This window comes from Cricetulus griseus, assembly GCF_003668045.3.
Source record: "Cricetulus griseus strain 17A/GY chromosome 1 unlocalized genomic scaffold, alternate assembly CriGri-PICRH-1.0 chr1_1, whole genome shotgun sequence".
NCBI classification, from domain to species: Eukaryota; Metazoa; Chordata; class Mammalia; order Rodentia; family Cricetidae; genus Cricetulus; species Cricetulus griseus.
Window position 1 is genome coordinate 197,713,983 of NW_023276807.1, and position 17,564 is coordinate 197,731,546.

The window sequence follows — 17,564 nt, forward strand, 5'->3', positions numbered from 1 at the left end:
TAAGTCTTGCTTCTACTTTTGCATGATCATTTGGTATGCAATCCACTGAGTTTAATTAATGATTTTTGCATGAGCATGGGCAGGAGGATGTTTCTTGGAGAAAGGAAACTTGCTATTGGCTGCACCACTGAAGAGAATAGCCTTTCCACCAACAGGTTTTAATTGCTAATAGTTCCTCAAGCAGGGGTGGGGCCTCCCTGCCTTCTTCCCTATCCATGATGAAATATTAGTTGGTTCAATTTTGTGCAGGTCCCGGGAGATGACCATAGCTGTTTTTAGTAAGTGCATTGGCCATGACTTGTCCAGAAGACCTCTTGTGATGTACATTTCTCCATCTTCTGGCTTACATTATTCTAGCCCTTCCTTGTATAGTGTTCCCTGAGCTTTGGAGAGGGTAATTTAGCTGTTACAGTTGGAACCAAATACTCTACTATTTAATCTCTATACTTTGGCAGGTTAGATCTTCTAGTGACTACTTACCTAGTTAAAAAGATTCTTTTGCATTTTACCTTGAAAACTGTTTCCTTTTGAAAGAAAATAATGTCCCTCAATTCTTTATATTTGGGCAGGGCATGTTCAGCAAATGGGGTCGTGAATGTTTACCATCTATTACCTGCTGTTAGATCGCCCAGTCATTAGTCTAGAATGGTAATTGGAGCACAAAGGTACTTGTCAGTTCTCTGGCCAATTCTCTCTTATTTAATATGGTAGACAGGACTGAGTGAGATATTTGACCATTGAGAAGACATTGGGAAATGTTTGTCTTTCAGCAATGTAATAAATCTCCAGGTTGTAGTTCACAGTACCTTCACTACATTATTCCTTAGTCTAGAAGAGCAGTTCTCAACATGTGGGTCTTGACCCCTTTGGGGTTGAAGGACCCTTTCACATGGCTTGCATATCAGATTCTCTGTATATCAGATACCATTTGATTCATAACAGTAGCAAAATTAGTTAGGAAGTAGCAACAAAAATAATTTCATAGTTGAAGGTCAATACAACATGAGGAACTGTATTAAAGGGGCACAGAATTAGCAAAGTTGAGAACCACTGCTCTAGACAGCTTGGGCACTGAGGTTGACTGAGAGATAAGAGGTTCCAGGATGAAGGACAATAATGGCCTTCCACCTTCCAGGACAAAAACTGAAACAGTAAAAAGAGCAATCAAGGGATGTTTGGGTATCTTCCCCCATGTCTCTAGGATCAGGCCAGGCACACTTACCAGCACTTCCTGGGCCCTGAGTTTCTTCTCAGTCCTTCAGGTAGGCAACAGGGAATCCATAGCTACTCTGATATCCCATTTTACAGATGATGGCACTGAGACCAAAAATGTTTCATAACTTTCGAAGGTCACAGAACTTGTGAAAGGTGAAGTCCGCATGACTCCAGCCCCCTTAGCCATCCCACCTGCATCTACTCCCTTGGATGTCCTCAGTTCTGCTTGTCCACCCCAGGGAACAGCTGAACTCTTGAGCATAAATTCTCAGCAGGATAGCCTGTGTGTAACTTCCCCAGCATTCTTTGCATCTGGAATTCCATGTGCTCTTTGGTTGAGTGTTTCAATGAAGAACACAAAATCCAGGCCCTCCAGCAGCATCTTCTTAACTTAGAAGCCCGTGTGGAATTCTCTGCATATACCATGTTAATGCTAATTTTAATGACTGTAAACATTGATGTCCAAGATGACACAAAGCTAGTGACAGAGCAAAATGAGGACTCATCCATGTCTGTTTTGTTCCCCATGATGCAGTGCCACGTATACTCTCAAGTAAGTTGCAAATAAGAATGCACCTGTCATTTCTAGCCTGCTCCAGGGTTGTCCAAATGCCCCAAAAGCCACACCCCAAAATTGGGTTTGTTTTTATTTACATGCTTTCACGTCTCCTCATGCAAGAAAATGGAACACACAGCCTTTAACTGATATTTTCTCAAATTCATTTTAAGGTCTTAGACATTCTATTAATTTTTAAAGCTCCCATTGCTGCCTTCTGGACATACCATGTGGGTGAGAAATAGACATGTAAAGGAAAGAGTTCTTTACATCAGCTATATTTGCCTCAGACAGCTTAAGTTATTTGTAAAAACCAAGATGCACACATCAGGACATGCAGCTTATAGATTTCCCCAGCTACTATACTGGTGATGATTCCTGGGTCCAACCATTATCAGCATCTATGATAAACTGTTGAGTGTGTGGCATACAAGATTTCAAACAGAAAGGAGTTGTGCCATTTGTGGTAGCCTCCTAACATATGGGTGACAGGAACTCAGTGGTTGCTCTCCTTTGGGTGGCAGCCCAGGCATGCTGGATTTTATTTTGCCCCTAGTGTCCCAGTTGATGTTTTTTAAGCTTACATAGGCAAGACAGTGTTTGCACATCTACCAACACCAGTTTTTCAGACATCAGTCTTTATGTAGAACACTCTGGTTCCCTTTCTTTCTTTCTTTCTTTCTTTCTTTCTTTCTTTCTTTCTTTCTTTCTTTTTTCTTCTGTCTTTCTCTCTTTCTCTTTCTTTCTTTCTTTCTTTCTTTCTTTCTTTCTTTCTTTCTTTCTTTCTTTCCTCCTTCCTTCCTTCCTTCCTTCCTTCCTTCCTTCCTTCCTTCCTTCCTTCCTTGCTTCCTCCCCCCTTCTTTCCTTCATTTGGTCTTTAAGTCAAGTCCCCATAGTGTAACCAAGCAGGAGAGAAGAGAACGGAATAATTGGAGGCTGCTGTCATTTCCCTTCCCATAGGAAATTATTTGAAGAGACAGGCCAGAACTTTACATGGGAGAGACCAAGAAAAGTTGTAATTTGGATGTCAGCTGTGGTGACTATAGGTTGTTTGCTTAAGAGTGCTTCTCCTCTACCTTCTTCCTCAGACATACTTCAATGACAATATCCTCACCCTGATACGGACCCTGGTGACAGGAGGAGCCACGCCAGAGCTTGAGGCTCTGATTGCTGAGGAGAATGCGCTTCGAGGGGGCTACAGCACTCCCCAGACGCTGGCCAACAGGGACCGTTGCCGAGTGGCTCAGTTAGCCCTGTTGGATGGACCCTTTGCAGACTTAGGGGTAAGTCTACAGCCTATACAATTCCTAAGCCCAGCACTTGCATCAAGCCTGATAAGAATGAACTGTGTCAAATGGTGACAGGCTAAGCATCTATGTTTCTCTCTTCCATTGTAATAGACTAAACAGATAGAATTTGTGGGGCCCTATTTACCAGGCCCTACACTTTATACATAGATATTCATGCAAATCCTCCTATTAGATCATTGATGTGTTGCTCTCAGGCAACTGAGGCATGAGGCATTTGCATCAAGGCATCTTGGCTTTGGAGCTATGAGTCTCTACTCCATTGCTGTCTTCCTCAAATGTTTTCTTCCCAGAGATGAAAGGGATAGTTGCCAAGACCACATAGCTAAGTTTAGGAAACATTTTCACAGGGCCCTTATAGCTCAGAGGTACTTTGTAATGAATCTGTCTGAACATAGGGATTCTGTGTCTCAAACCCTACTACCAGAGTTTTTGTATTTATACACTGTTGACACAAAAGTTACAGCTCTCATCTTAAAAAGGGAATAAGAGATAGTTTATTCTGGAGCCATTTGAGGGACCAGGGCTCAGAAACACGGATTTAGGTTATCCTGGATTCCCTGTTCCTTCCTGGAAGCAAATTAATGAAGCTGTATGTTTTACCAAGCAAGGAAGTCAGAATTTAAGGCAACTTTAAAAGATACTGGTGGGTCCAGCAGAGGCAGGTACAACAAGATGGGGAAAGATTACCGTAGGCCCAAGAGACCATCTGATGACATTCTTAGCTTTGAGTTGGTGGAAGCTAGTGGTCTGCTAAGTTAACAGATTCCAAAAGGTTGTTATTGGCCACAGGATGCTAGTTCTGGAGAGATTTGGGCAGGGGATGGTTGTTCTAGAGGGCTAGAAGTAGCCCAAGATAAGGTAATTAGCTTCTGGATATGCAACTTTCTAATCTAATCATCAGTCTCAAGAGACATAGCTTCTTTTCAGGAGTTTTTGTTCATAGTACCATCGAGGCACTGGTGAGTTTTGAAGCATCATAGCAGTTGTGTGTATGCAGAACAACTGATAAAAGTGACAGAATCTCAACTGGCACTTTCAAAGTCTTGTGATCTCTAATTCAAAACCCTGGTCTTGGGATTTCTTAGTCTGGACCCAGTCACACTTCTTTAATGAGGGGACCAGAGTTTCTCCTTGGATTCTCTGTACTTATTACTCTATACTCTGTGCTGTGTCATACACTTTGGACAAAATGTGTCATGTTGACCTTTACTCCAAACTCACCTGCATAGATATGTTTAAGAAATGGAACCATGAGCCTTGGGGTTGCATATATCTATTACACACACACACACACACACACACACACACACACACACACACACACACTAATATTACCCACAATGTCCCATCATGGAAAAGGTCTTGTTTTGTAACACATCAAATGGCTACTTATGGGCCCAGACCCATTTTAGACTGGGGCTGTTTTGAAAGTCAACTTCCATTATCAGTGGCTCTAATCCTTATCACTTCCTTACTAATACACTCGAATCAGATTAATATTTTCAATAATGGAAAAATGTGGGACCATTTGTTGTCTACTATGATGCCCATCATGGGAATTCCAGTGATAGCAAAGACAAATACATTCCCTCAGTTCCTTATGAATCTACTCTGCCATGCTGTTCTGTAAAATAAAGTCTACTTGGAGTCACATATCTACATGAAGCCCAGAATTTTCTATGCATTTGCAAACCATCACATTGTTTTCACCTTCTGAGTTAAGCCCCAGAACTCGGGATGGTTGTGAACTGATTAGTACAGTGAATCCCAGTTATCTCACCTGCAGACTCCCACAAGCTCTTTCCTGTAGACATCTCTGAGGTCTGCAAATTGTGCTTTTCACACAGTCCTTATCTGAATGAGTCTTACCACATTAGGGCTTGTGGGTGCTCTTTTATTCTTGCAGTGGTTTTCATTATCACTTGGGCAGTTTTGACAACATGGTCCCATCACAGTGGACACAGGAAATATAATCCTTGCTTTGCAGAGATCATTTCTTCTCTCTAGCTATACAACTGGGACCTTCTAGTGTCATGTCCCCACCTCAGGTGAAGGCAGACAAAAGTGTATTTGAGCTATGGACACAACTCTGTGGACACCAGAGGAAGCTCCTGTGGTTGTCAGATCCCTAAAGTCAAACATACTGGGTCCAAGCTGTTAACCACACTGATGTCTTCAGCCACGGTCTCTTGGAATAGACCCTTAAACCCCAGAGACATAAAACAAGCTTCTATGAAAAGGTCCTCCCATCACACACACACACACACACACACACACACACACACACACCTTGATTCCCAGAAAAACAAAACCTGATGTTTCTCTTGGTTCCTTTGTTGTCTCCCAGGATGGTGGTTGTTATGGTGATCTGTTCTGCAAAGCTCTGAAAACATATAATATGCTTTGTTTTGGAATTTACCGGCTGAGAGATGCCCACCTCAGCACCCCCAGCCAGTGTACAAAAAGGTGAGTGTGTCTTCCTTCTTTGCCATCTCACCCAAATGAAATGGCATCAATGCTTTCTCTTGTTTCCTCTGTGTGTATGCTTTCAACACACTGCCTGCATTAAATCCAACACTGAGCTGAGGAGTTATAAGAAAGATTTCTTTTTTAAAAACTACTAATAATGAATGTGAAGCCATTGAGGGAAGAATCTGTGTTTTGTAAAGTAGCACCTTTACCCATTACAAAAGTCAGAATCCCAGGCTGTGGTTCCTTGCATTACTTCCTTGGTCCCTAATGTGGAGATGCTTCACATTGATATTTTTTGTTCCATACAGTTTGTAATTGACTCACTTTATTTTGTATATTTAATTTTAAGAAACTTTTATATTATCACCTTAAACAAAAAATATATGATGGTTTGGGTATGCTAGTTGTTCTTCTTTATTTTATATGCCTTAATATAAACTCATAGCAGGCAAAATATTAATCGAAGAATTATCAAAATCCATTTGTGTAGTGTACTCCAGGAAATAGTACCATAGAGGTATTTCTCAGATGTGTAGATTATAATCATCTGGGTTTTTTGTTTGTTTTTTTAAATACTGGGGGCTGGAAAGATGGCTCAGCAATTAAAAGCCCTGTCTGTTCTCCCAGAGGACCCAGATTCAATTCCTGGCACACACATAGCAGCTCACAACTGTCTGTAGCTTTAGTTCCAGGGGATCCAACACCTCCCACATACATACATGCAAGAAAAACACCAATGCACATAAAAGAAAAATAAATTATTTTTAAAATATTGTGATTAGAGTAATTTCTGTAGTGTGTAAGGAAAAAATGTACATGTACTTTTAAAAATTACTTAACAATGTTTATATATTTAATGCCTGAGAATTATATTACATAGCCGGAGTTAAAACGTGTTGCAGGCTAATGCCAGGTGTTAGTCTGCATGCCTTTAATCCCAGCACTGGGAAGTCAGGGGCAGACAAATCTTCCTTCCTTCCTTCCTTCCTTCCTTCCTTCCTTCCTTCCTTCCTTCCCTCCCTCCCTCTCACCCTCCCTCCCTCCCTTTCACCCTCCTTTCCTTCTTTCTTTCCTGAGTCCAGGGCCTCTTGTATGCAAAGCAAATGCACTGCCACTAAGCTCTACCCTCACCCAGGTCAATGATCTGCATTATTCTGAGGCTTCTGGGAGGCTGAGATCATACTTTGCCATCCTTGATGGTGATCAAGGCTACAATGGTGATCATTGTAGCCATCCAGAGAAAGCTTGATCTAACAGGCAGGAGGCAGGACAAACTCTTGTGACCAGGGGACTGTGACTGTCAGGACATTCTAGCATGGAAGTTACAGCACAGTTGGGTGACTATTTGTCATGAATTTGATCCTTGTATGGAAAAACACATATGGTTCATAGGAATCATGATGTGGCGTTTTCATTACCAGCTCTGACTTGGCTCTTCTGCCCGGCCTTCTGACTGCCTTGTTGAGTTAAACATGACGATTTTCTTTAAGTTGGAAGAGAATTTGAGGTTACTGGACTGAGTACATCATCCAGTTCCTCGGACAGATTGGAGTAGACAGGCAATGAGTTAAGTCGTGTGTCTGCTTCACTCAGCAGCCCGTGATAACCTTTGCATTCTCTGTCTAGGTACGTCATCACCAATCCCCCCTACGAGTTTGAGCTCGTCCCGACAGACCTGATCTTCTGCCTGATGCAGTTTGACCACAACGCTGGCCAGTCCCGGGCCAGCCTGTCTCATTCCTCCCACTCCTCACAGTCCTCCAGTAAGAAGAGCTCCTCTGTCCACTCCATCCCGTCCACAGCAAATCGGCCGAACCGGCCCAAGTCCAGGGAGTCTCGCGACAAACAGAAGTACGTTCAGGAAGAGCGGCTTTGATATGTGTATCCACCGGCACCATGTGTGAAACTGTTTCTGCTACTCATTTCCCCAGTTGGTATTCCAACAGAGTAACTTCCCTGTTCCCCGTAGCCCCCTATTTTTCTTTCCTTTCTTTCCTTTCTTTTTTTTTTTACACATTTGCATATGTATGATAGTGTGCATGTGGTTGTCATTTTTATTTCACCACCATAAAACCCTTGAACACAACAGCAAATAAGCGGACGGACCAAAAGTTATTTATGATTCTAAGGGGGAAATAACCCAAAGGCATCCTCCAGACATAAATAGCTCACTATGGGAATGAGGTCACAGATTAGGAGTGAGGGCCTGTGATCTGTGTCAGTTAAGCAAAGCAGGTTTATTCCGATTTATCAGGATCATCAGAATGCTTTGGGTTTTGATTTTTTTGTTTGTTTGTTTTTGTTATTCCTTTTCTCTCTTTCTTTTTATACACACACAGTAAGTTAGCATACAATCCATTTAAAACAAGCAACCAAAAGCAATGAACCTGCATTGATCCTTTCCACTCTGGGCTAAAGTATGGCAAAACATTTGAAAAGCTTTCAAAGTGTGTGTGGAAGATGATTAAGTATCTGTCTCGAGAGAGCATCAGATTTTTTTACTTATTCACCAAAGCCTTTGTGTCTCCGAGCTAGCTTCTTTCAGGAGTTCAAGCGGATGTTTCTAACTTTAATGCTGAGAAACAGGTTTCCACTCCTGGATGTATCAAATCCTAGTCATTTCATTTACCTGAAAAGAAGTTTGGTTGCATATTAAATTGTTCTTCTGTCTCCTCATGCTGCCAGAGGGATATCGAGTTTTTTTTCTTTCACTTTTGACATTTGGGATGAAAAGCCATATGTATCATAAATATCAGATGTAAGTCATTAAGAACTGCCTTCCTGGGACTTTTACCTCTTTTAAAAGGTGAATCACTTACCTTATGTACAGAATAAATAACGCTCAGAAAAGAGCAAGTATTTTTCCATGCATTCTCAGGGGACCTTTTTACCCCCCTTTGTTTGACTAACGAGGGCCCCAATGCCAGGTAGAATTCAGGCTGGGGCACTGATGGAGCGAGAGGGAGAAAGACCCAGTGGCAGATAATGTTTTTTGTAGGCATTAGATAAATCAGGATGTAGGATGATGGAACCACAGTTGGTTGACTCAATAAAGACAAAAGCTAGCCACCACATTTAAATGGCTGGCACAACTGTATGATGCTCTGTCCCACAGCAGAAGACTGGCAGGAGAGGTTGAGCATAGACAAGCTCTTTAACATACAGCCAATTCTCATGATAAGCGAGTGATGGGAAGAGAGCTTCTCCCTGTCATTTCAAGATGGGAAGGAAAGGACCACCACAGTGAGCCAAGCACATTTCAGTAGAGTTTTTTTCTTTTGTTCTCTTTCTTTCTTCTTTTAAACTATTAGTCAAAAAGGGAGGGAAGGTAGACTGATCCATTTTTCCCAATATACAATTATCAGATGTTTTATGCATGCAAATTATATTTTAGGAATGTAGGAGTTCTGAGGAATTGGCCAACTTTACCATAACCAAATTCTGGTATGGGTAGACTAGCCTTGGGCACATATGAACCTATTTGAAATCCATGGATAGATTAGGGGGTAGAAAGGAGGGGGAAAATCCGGCACAACTGTAGCATCTCTTTTAAAAAGGTGTTTTTATGGTGAATGTTTGGGGTTTAGATTTTGGATCCCATGTCCCCTCAAGCATGATGGTTTTGGAGATTTGTTTGCTGTGTAATTGACAAGCACTTTTACTGACAAAAATGGTGAGACTTGGTCAGAACCTCCACCTCCTTCCACACCAAAGACAGGGCCAGGGTAGTACTCCAACCAGCAATGGGTGGGGAGTCAATGTATACGTGTAAATTCAAAAGTCCTGTGAGTACAAGTATTTTTTTTTCAAATTATTTTTGTCTTTACGTATTTTGATTTGTATATGACATATATCAATCTCTTTATATATAACTATATATATAAGACTATATATATAACTATATATACATATCCCCTAGTTTTGGATCTTCATGCATTCTTTGCAAAGGAGGTTATGAAGTTATGCCCTCAGAACATTTATAACTATAAGAATGTGCCAGTTAAAGTGCTCAACAGGAAATATGACAGTATAAAAGCATTGTAAAACTCACATAGCTTACTTCTCTCTCTAAAGTGCAACAAGGATGACTAGAATGGGCCAAGGTATGACAATTAATGGTTCCTGCATGACCTAGCCACTGCTGGGGGTTTTCTTCTATAACGTTGTCCTTGTGAAACTTTTGTGGAATTAAAAAAAAAGGAGTTACAAATTTTATTCTGTTATTGGTTTGTTTATTTTTATTTCTATTGTTCTGTTTGTGGTTCTATTTATTTTGTTTTGCTTCTCCACCCTCCCCTTCCCCTCTCCCTCTTTTCTCCCTTCCTTCTTCTTTTTCTTCCTCCACTTTCTCAATTGCTCAGCGCAATGAGGCTGTGCTGCTGCTATGGCTAGATCCTTTAGAGTTTGTTTTGATGTTCTTGGGTTTGGGGCTTGGGTAATCTGGGGGTAACTTCTCTCCATCTGGCTTGCCTTCAAACCTGCACGTGGCCTCCCTGCCCACCTTGGTACCTTGTCCCAAGTCTAAAAGCATTTTCCCATTGAGAAACCCAGCTTTCTCCACTTCCCCCATCACCACCACCACCCAAACCCAGCCCCCATTGGTCTGTTCACATCTCTGTGTTGATCTTGGCAAGACCCACCAAATTAAGCGATGATGGATGATGCCAGTTGATAACTGTTTTCTGTAAAACATTCACAGCTATTCCATTTGGCGAATGTGCTTCTCTGTTAATGGTTGACCCTCCTTTCATTTGTAGTAGGAGGGTTGTTAATGGCAAATGCATTGGTCTGCTTTCCTGTTTGATCAGTATGAACCCAAGTCAAAGCTGTTGAGCTGTGTGAATGACTTGAGAGCATATGTCCAGTGATGAAGGGGCTGATGACTCAGTCTGAACAGTACTCCTGCCCCCTGCCTTCCAGATGTTAGTTAAATCCCAACCACGAATGGGGCAGACAGAAGTAAATCTAAAGTGTCTTTTAACATACTTACTTAGTGGCTCCAGAAGATGAGTCTGCAATTGACTGGAATGGGAACAGACTGTGACATGAGATGAAATTTGGGGGTTTTCCCTGGACTTTGGGCACACACTCCCCACTGGGTAATTGCAGATCATTGAGAACTGGTCAGAGATAACTACTGATATATCTGATGGTGGCAAAGGGATCATGTTGAGTTCTCTCATAAGAGCTGAAACTTATATGTTATACTTTTCTTAATGCAGTGAAGAGTCTGTTCCATCATTTTCCATTTGACTCTGCTCCTCCTCCTTGAGAACAGAAGTTCCCTTAGGAAGGAGGCAGATGACGTCTTCATAATTTGTCTCTTCCCTGCTTCCCCCTCACCCAGACTAGAAACAAACAAGAAATGATAGACAGTGAGAGAACACTGTGAAAATGCATTCACTTAATAAGAATCACAGCTTGGAACTCGGTGCTCTTCCCTATTCTGGAAGAGAAACAGTTTTTCAGCCATTTAGTTCAATTTGCTCAGGCTTTGGAAAGTCCAGAAGAAGTTAAGTGAGTTGGTAAACTAGGAGAGAGTTTTGTTCAGCACCAGCTGTCTGATAATTGTGGACCTGTCAACATCCCTAAGAGCTGCTGCTGAGCTCCTTCTCCAATCCAGCTCAAATGGACCCTGGCACTTTCCAGTTCTCACTGTATTTCATAGCTGTTTCAAATTCCATTCTGAAATTAGAATTAGGGTATTAAAGTAGGTATGCATAATATGTATTTGAAAAGACTCTCATCTTAATCATTTTCACACTTTTAAACTGTTTTTATAATTTATCCATATCCCCTTGGTTTATTTTTGGAGAAGTGGAAATTAATGCCTGAGATGTTGACATAGTTGATTTGCTGATGCCAGGCTCTTAGAGCCAGATTCTGCTTCCAAGTCAGGGGACAAGCCTTGTGAGCATAGTGACTAGAGAGACTGATTGTGCCTGTTGGCAGCATTATGGAGATCCTAGGTGACCAGAGGAACCTTTGACTGACTCTCTTTCGGCATGGGGAATGCCTTAAAGGTGTCTGTGTCCCAATAGAGATAATTATATCAACCTTCCAGGTTCCTATAGCAACAGGCTCCTTGAAGAACAAGAAAGTACAGAAACTTCAGGGAGTGGAAGATAAGACAGGGTACAAATCAATTTCTTCACCAGCTTCCATCAGCCAATGCTTTCTTTGTCATAATATGATAAGGAAGTAGCTGTGGGCACCTGTCACTAAGCTTGTTAAGTATCTCCTATAAGGAAGCTACACATGGAAGAGAGCTAGAGAAACTCCTGCCACCTAAGAGGAAAGAGTATCCTTGGGGCTTGGATGGATGCAGGGATGCAGTAGCAGACAGTCATAGTTGTCCATGACAGGGAAGTGAGATCAAAGGAAACCTGTCTGGGCCTAGTAGAAACTATGCTTTTGTCAATGGAATGGCTATGTATGGGAGGCATCAGGTTTTGTGAGCAGAGGAAGAACACCATACTGCCTTTCAGAAATGTAATCCAGGAAACCACATGGAGTTGCCCTTGTAGGCTGAAGCTCCTTGTAGCACTGGTGTCTCATTGTCCTTGCTACCCAAATGGAATCTTTTCCATCCACGCCTTTGTTCTCAAAGCCTCAGCAGGTGGTGTTACAGAGAGCCTGTTGTTCCAGGTGCCTTTACTGTGTTATCAGTTCCACTTTCTGCAGTCTTCTTGGGAGAGTAGTTACGTGAAAAGGCTAAAGCCCACAGCCCTGACAACCCATGGAGCTAGCAAAAGCCCTGCGTTCATAGTGCAACTGTTTCTCCCCCTGCTTATGGAGCTTTTGGTAGCTCAGCTCTTCCTAACCATAGTAACTCACCTCCAGGAGCAAGTCTAATCCCTTGTTCTAAACCCTAACCCTATCATTTCCTTATACTAGTGGTGGAAGACACATGTGGTTCTCCAAAGGCAGAGCATTCATCAAGAGAAAACGGATGTTATAAACAATGACCCACTGCACATCAGCCCTGAATTCCCCAGCATAACACCATATTACCCCTTCTTCTCATTCAGCTTCCAGATGAAAACTACCCGTAAGATCCTACCATATCACCTCTATTGCCACAATCTACATTCTTCAGGCAAGCCCCCAATTTATAAAGCCTAGGTCTCTGCCTCTGGCTCCTCCATTGAAGAACTTCATTTGTAAACAAAACATGTTGAAGGTACCCTCCCATCCCCCCACTCCCAACCCTGGACATCCTACTCATATCAATGCTAACCTTAAAGCAAATGCTTAGGCAATCATTATGGCTACTGTGCTCAGCAAGTTACAGTTGTAAACTCATCCAACTCTCTTAAAATGTAGGGGTCATTAGAATTTCCATATGACCAATATGGAATATGAAGAATACCAAAGTCAGTGTAGTTTAGTCACTACAAAATGGTGTCCTTTCATTAATCACATTAACAAACTTAGCAAAGATTATTTGCTTACCATGTAACTGAATGTGTACTAAGCCCATTGGTACCTGTTTCATTGACGTAGCCAACAAGATTAGGAAGGCTACTTCTTCACCCCTATTCTATAGAAGAGCAGATAAGAGACAGCAAGATACTTTATATAACCTTTTCAGAGCAGATAGGATATGAGAGATCCAGGTACACTTGACTCTAGACCATAAGCTTCTGTCATTTCACTGGCCATTTCCACCTGGTGTATCCATAGTGTACATAATGCCTTAGTTTGTCTATAACATGACACTGTCAATAACATAGCAGTAGGGCAGTGGTTCTGCACTTGGGAGACAGAGGCAGGTAGGTCTCTATGAGTTCAAGGCCAGGCTGGTCTACAAAGCAAGTTCCACAACAGTCAGGGCTTCACAGAGAAACCCTGTCTTGAAAAAAAAGTCTATAATGTAGCAGTTATTTTCCCTCCAGTTATTTTCTCAATTTTGTTTTGTTATACCCATCTGCTTACCAAAGATAGTAACATGTCATTCCCTCCCTTGTGGAAGGGAACTCTAACTGCCTTGTGACCAAAGTTCCTGAGAGGTCACACAGAGTTCTCAGAATAGGGTATCATATATATACCACCCACAAGAAGTTTATGAACAAAACACGTCTTTTAATTTTGTTTTACTTTATTTATTTATTTATTTATTTATTTATTTATTTATTTATTTTGTGGGGGAGCCTGGCACCAAAATGGCCTTCACAGACCACAGAACTTCTCACCCTAGGTGTGAAACAAGGCCACATAGAACACAGAGATAAGCCAAGCATGAGAATGGAGTTCCCTTACTCACTTCCGTCCTCATCAGAACCCCTGCTTTGAGTCCTCTTCCTAATGCCTGGTTTTATAGTGATCTATTGGCACAGCTTCATCTCTGAAGGACAAGATTCTGTATGCCAAATTGTCACTGTCTTATTACACAAAACACATTCCATGGAAGCCCAGCGGATGGTGACCATTGAAATGTACTTCCCTCTGAAGCTGTTTGTCAGACCTTTGTCCCCAAACATTTTAGATAACCTCCAGAGCACCTCACTAGTTCAATTTCCTTAACTCCTTACTTGACCAAGCCTCCCACAGCATAGGATTTAGAGTTTAGGAGACACTGAATTAAACAGTGGCTTCTCAGGGATAGTGAGACTCTCACCAGCCAATTAGGAGGTGTTTGCCTACAACTCTTTCCTTGCTTGAAGCTGCATTTCCTAAACCACTGGGGCTGTTCCACCCAGGTTACCTTTTGTGGCAAGAAATTTAAAGAGAAAGAAGAAATTTAAATGAGGCCAATGATGCTGTTTCTCTTTCAGACAGCTGGAGGAAATTGATATTCTCTCGGTGGCAAAAGGTCAAAAATACCCCCCCCCCCATTTGAATTGAACTGTAAATACTAATTTCTCAACAATTATTCTCTGCAGCAGTTGTAAAAAAAATTCAGCAAATTGCAGCTGTCTGATCTTTCAGCAAAACACACCCACTTTCCATCAGCAAAGACACTCTTCTACCTGGCATGCACAACCTAACACTGAATCCCTTCGGCAAAATCGTTCCCCGTAACTGTGCGGCCAGAGCCAAGGGCAGCTTGGGCAAACAGAGTAACACCAGGCTCCTCTCTGAGTTTCATCTCTGCACATAAGCTGTTTGAGAAAGTCAGAGTTGGAAATTGTTTCGGAGACCTGGCAATGCTTTTAAAACATGATAACCATCACACTTTACTCTTCTCTGAAAGGTTAGTTTAATCGTAGATCACAAAAAAATTGGTTTCCACAAATGCATAATGGTTCATCTATGTCACACTTGAACTAAATGGTTTTTTAAATGGAGCTGAAATTATTTTGATGTGTACACAGTCCCAGATTTCTATACAACCTTTTTTAACCAGCCCATCAGGAGTCTTGCCTCTAAAGCCTCATTAATAATTCAGATGTGCTGATGACTTTAAAAGATCTATGGAATTGAAGCTTAGGGGAAAAAAAAACCCTCCTCTTGACAAAAAGATAAATGAATGTAGAAAGAAGCTGTAGGAGGCTGGCAAGCTGTAGATCATCTCAGAACAGATTGTAACTTTATCATTCTGTCAGGGGGAATAATTTAAAGCACTTAATCAGTTAGCTTCGCTGTGAGGATGTAGCATTATGAATTCCTATCGTCCAATCTGTTCAAATCAAAGTGAACGTAATTATAATAGGTAGGAGAGCCAGAGCAGGAGGGATCATGGGGAGAACCACGCAAGAGGTAGCAAGTATCCTGAGGGCTAAACTGAGCTGCTGAACGTCCTTTAGGCTTTTCCCAATCATATCCTAGCCCCAGAGGCAGCCACATGGAGGAGCGAGGGCATTGGAAATGGTGTTAATACAGACCAAGAAGGAAGAAGTAGAGCGATCGTGAGCTAATCACAGATGCTTAATTTATAAGCTAACACACGTGCATGCACACACATGCGCATGTTTTCACGCACACACACATATACCAAGCCAGCTGGGCAATCATTTAAACAGGTAGGTCCACAACCAGACACAAGGCAGATGTAAATTGTTCCATAAACAATAAAAATGGAAGCCAGAGGAACCAGTGTCTCTAGAGCTGTGAATGTGTTGGAAAGCTGTTTTCCTTCCCCTCTCTCTTGCCTCTGCCTACAATCCCCGAAGCTAGATATTCTACTGCTCAGTCCCTTCCTATCTGTGCACACGGCCAAGTTTTCAGAAAATTTCAATCCTAGAAAGGAATATAGATTTGAGTAGAACCAGGTGAAACAGCACAACTCAGCTCAGAGACTGCTCCTCTGCAGAGACCACCCCCGACACACACACACACACACACACACACACACACACACAAAGGTCCTGACTCAGCAGTCTCTTTCTCTCAGCCATTTCTGTATTTCGGGTGGAAAGGAAAGTGGCAAGCCCCCACGAGCTCACTGCTGACAGCTTGGGTTATTATAGTCAACTGAGACACTGCCACCTGAAACTCTTTCCATGACTTCATACCTACAGACTTTTCTTCTTTAAATAAAAGCCATTTCAAAATTCTCTTTTAGAATAGTTTCCTATTCTGATTTTTACTCTCATTGGCCAAGAGATTCTATGGGATCCCCTTAAGACCCCTTGGACCTTCAGAAGGATGCAGACAGGAAAGAAGTGATCCAGTTGACATCTGCCTTTGAGTCTGCTTGTTGTAACAAAGCCAAGAAAAGGCTGGGGAGAGTTGAAACTGGGGAAGACTCTGGACTGCTTATTACGCACTAGGGATGATGTCCATCTACTCCAGCTTAGTCTCTGAGAATGGTCGGCTCTTAGTAGCTCCCAGTCTCAATAGCACATTCATTTTGTTCTTCACTGGCTACAGGAAAGAGAGGGATGTTCAGGTTCCGGGGGTTTCTGTACACTGCACTGTCTTAGCAATTACTCACTGCCAGCTTCTATTGATTACCTTTATGCATTTTCAATGAACTTTCCAAAAGCTTAACCTAGGACTAATTAAGCTTCTCATTTCTCCTTCTTGTTCTCTATCCATTTTGCCCTTTAGCAGAAAAGAAATGGTTTACAGATGAACCGGATAATGCCTACCCCAGAAACATTCAAACCAAGCCCATGAGTACCCACATGGCTAACCAGATCAACCAATATAAATCCACAAGCAGCTTGATCCCTCCAATCAGAGAAGTTGAAGATGAATGTTGACTCCCAGGAGACCAGAACTATTTTTTTAAAGCCTGACAAACTTCATAAATGGTGACGTGACTTTTCTTCCTCTTCCATGCCGAATCACTGGTGGAAACACTAGAGTAAGCAAGAATTGCAAGAAAATAAAATAGACAGCTCTTTCTCTTTGCCTTGAATATTGCTTCCATGTACTTTGGAAAAGAAAATGATTTCATTTATAAATGAACATACTAAAATAGTCATGTATAGCTTCTAGCGTTTTAAATTATTTTTATTTATTAGAAAGAAAATATATTTTTTCTTTTCTTTTCTCTTTTTCATTGCCAGATATCTTCCCATATATGTAAAACCAAAATGAATAAGTGGCCAGATTCCTTAATATGTATCTCTTCCCCCTTCCCTCTTTTTCTTTGAGGAGAATGATGGTCACCTCCCCAATTTATAATTAAGGGAAATGGATTACCAAAAGAATTTTAAGGTAGTCAACAATGTACACATATATTTTAGTAAATCAAAAAACAAAAGTCAAAAGAGCAGAGGTGAATATTTGCCTCTCCCTTGAATGGGTGTGTGTGTTGATCTGCATTGACACCAGCTCTTAACAAATCAAACTTACCTTTGCAGCTGAAAGTCAGATCTTTGTAGTTTCAGTTTTCATCTGGCATTTCTTAGCCTTTGTTCATATATTTAAAGGAAAGAGCTTCTTGCAGCTTTTCTGCAGTTGCCAGATCAGGTTTAAGCAGCCAGTTCAAGATACGGGGAAGGGTTATAGGCACACCTAGGATTCGGAAGTTGTGCAGCAAGAGCAGCCTGTTTGTTGTTCTCATGGTGGGACCTCCTCCAAGCTGTTATGCTTCCCATTTCATACTTCTAATTCAC

The 17,564-nt window shown here is 41.6% G+C and overlaps 1 protein-coding gene across 1 annotated transcript in view; it reads left to right on the forward strand.

The window, feature by feature from the left end:
- Positions 1 to 16,573, forward strand: part of Kcnma1 (potassium calcium-activated channel subfamily M alpha 1) — a 697,898-nt gene extending 681,325 nt beyond the window's left edge. Inside the window, 4 exon segments of the mRNA XM_035452632.1 lie at positions 2,860 to 3,054; positions 5,429 to 5,547; positions 7,180 to 7,404; positions 16,549 to 16,573. Coding sequence (XP_035308523.1) covers positions 2,860 to 3,054; positions 5,429 to 5,547; positions 7,180 to 7,404; positions 16,549 to 16,573 — 564 coding nt within the window.
- Positions 16,574 to 17,564: the final 991 nt, after the last annotated feature.